The 2,698-nt window shown below is 35.1% G+C and overlaps 1 protein-coding gene across 1 annotated transcript in view; it reads right to left on the bottom strand.

Annotated features, from left to right (window-relative positions):
* PKNH_1463900 (hypothetical protein, conserved in P.knowlesi) overlaps positions 1-932 on the bottom strand; it is a gene marked incomplete at both ends in the record, with an annotated part of 1,743 nt that extends 811 nt beyond the window's left edge. The window contains one exon of the mRNA XM_039113697.1: positions 849-932. Within this exon, the coding sequence (XP_038970065.1) occupies positions 849-932 (84 nt within the window). The remainder of the gene's footprint in view (positions 1-848) is intronic.
* Positions 933-2,698: the final 1,766 nt, after the last annotated feature.

Below are 2,698 nucleotides of genomic sequence, written 5' to 3'. Positions count from 1 at the left end.
ACCTAGAATCTTACTCCTATACACTGAACCCTAAACCCGGAACCCAGAACCCGAAACCCTACTCCCTATGCCCTGATACCTTATGTCTATAACCCAGAAACTGACTTCTAACACCCTACAACTTTCACCTGAACCTTAAACCCTAAACCCGGAATCTTCGTCCTATACACTAAACCCTAAACGCGAAATCTTCGTCCTATACACTAAACCCTAAACCCAGAATCTTACTCCTATACACTGAACCCTAAACCCTCCTATACACTGAACCCTAAACCCTCCTATACAGTAAACCCTAAACCCGCCTATACACTAAACCCTAAACCCTAAACCCGCCTATACACTAAACCCTGAACCCTAAACCCTAAACCCATGTACCCTAAACCCTATACCCTGAATCCATAAACCCTGAACCCTAAACCCTGAACCCTAAACCCTGAACCCTAAACCCTAAACCCTAAACCCTGAACCCTAAACCCTACTCCCTATGCCCTGAAACCTTATGTCTATAACCCGGAATCTAACTTTTAACACCCCTAAGACCTAATAGCCCTACAACCTTCATCCTAAATCCTAAACCCTAAACCCTGAACCCTAGACCCTAAACCCTGAACCCTAAACCCTAAACCCTATACACTTGAAACCATCCCCCCTCCTTCCTATACACTTCCATTCCCCCCTTCTATTCTTTCAAAATGAATAATAATTTGGTGTTAGGGGGAAAAAATATAATATATATATATATATATATATATATATATATATATGTATACGTTTTCACCCCCTACATATTTGTTTTCCCCTATAGTTGTAAAAAATATTACAAAAAAAATTTTTTCTGTTATTCATACCTGGTGGTGATCATTGATTTGATACCATAAGAATAGGTATGCAAAGATTAATATGGATGTTTTTATAAAAGAAAAAGGTGCCATTTTTTTTTCTCACGTCTGCTGTATTTGTTTTGCTTTTATATACTGTATATTTGGTCTGTTTTGCTTCAATTTAACATGTGAATATTCTATTTGTCCTTCTCTATATATATTTATATTAAGAAGAATATCTTTATAATAGAAAGAATATCTTTATTAGAAAGAATATCTTTATTAGAAATAAATATATTTATTAGAAAGAATATCTTTATAATAGAAAGAATATCTTTATTAGAAATAATATCTTTATTAGAAAGAATATTTTTATTAGAAATAAATATCTTTATTAGAAATAAATATCTTTATTAGAAAGAATATCTTTATTAGAAAGAATATCTTTATTAGAAAGAATATCTTTATTAGAAATAAATATCTTTATTAGAAAGAATATCTTTATTAGAAAGAATAAGTTTTAAAGATCAAAAAAAAAATAAATAAATAAAAAAAAGAAAAAAGAAACATCTCCCACATTTACAACTATTATACAATTCATTCCCCATTCTAATTAGAGCATTCCAACATAAGGAAATAAAACATATATTGCCCCCCCCCTTTTACAAGGAAATAATAAAAATAATAAAAAATAATAAAAAATAAAAAAAAAGAAGTAAAAGTAAAATAGATAAAATGAAAAAGAAAAAAAGAGGAAATAAGAAATAGAAGAAAATAAAAAAAGAAAAAAAAAAAGGCAAGGAGAGAAAAAAAAAAAAAAATGTACGCAACTCTCCTCCATCAAGCATTTTTTCCACTTCCATTTCTTTTCTTTTCTTCTTCTTTTCCTCTTTTCTTTTCCTTCCATCCCCCTACTTCATTCCCTTTTTAATTCCTTCCCTTAGGTTTTCCTCCCGTTTTTTCGTCCGCTTTTATGTTTATTATAATTCCCCACAAATCATACTTTTCCTCCTTTATGCATTCATTACCCTTTTGGCAGTTTCCTCCACTTCCATCCATACATACACCTGTACATTCTTCTTCCATAGAACATTCATAGAAGCCTAAACCCTGAATCCTGAACACTGTACCCTCAACACTAAATCCTGAACCTATACTCTACAAACATTAAACCTAAACCCGGAAACTACCTTCAGCTTAACCCTAAACCCTGATCCTACATTCATCTTAAACCTAAACCCTTATAATACTATCACCATGACCCTGAAACCTGATCCTACTATCACCATAACTCCAAACCCTGATCTTACATTCACCTTAAGCCAGAACCCACTTTTATCCTTAACCCAGAACCCACTTTTATCCTTAACCCAGAACCCACTTTTATCCTTAACCCGGAACCCACTTTTATCCTTAACCCAGAACCCACTTTTATCCTTAACCCGGAACCCACTTTTATCCTTAACCCGGAACCCACTTTCATCCTTAACCCGGAACCCACTTTTATCCTTAACCCGGAACCAACTCTTACCCTTAACCCGGAACCTACCTTACCCTTAACCCGGAACTTACCTTACACTTAACCTGGAACCTACCTTATTTTTAACCCGCAGCATACGTCATCCTTAACCCGGAACCCACTTTTACCTTTAACCCGGAACCCACTTTTATCCTTAACCCGGAACCCACTTTTATCCTTAACCCGGAACCCACTTTTATCCTTAACCCGGAACCCACTTTTATCCTTAACCCGGAACCCACTTTTATCCTTAACCCGGAACCCACTTTTATCCTTAACCCGGAACCCACTTTTATCCTTAACCCGGAACCCACTTTTATCCTTAACCCGGAACCCACCTTACCCTTAACGCGGAACC

The sequence above is a fragment of the Plasmodium knowlesi genome, assembly GCF_000006355.2.
Source record: "Plasmodium knowlesi strain H genome assembly, chromosome: 14".
In the NCBI taxonomy this organism is placed as follows: Eukaryota; Apicomplexa; class Aconoidasida; order Haemosporida; family Plasmodiidae; genus Plasmodium; species Plasmodium knowlesi.
The sequence above is the reverse complement of the archived record's forward strand: the minus strand, read 5'-3'. Positions and strand labels throughout refer to the sequence as shown.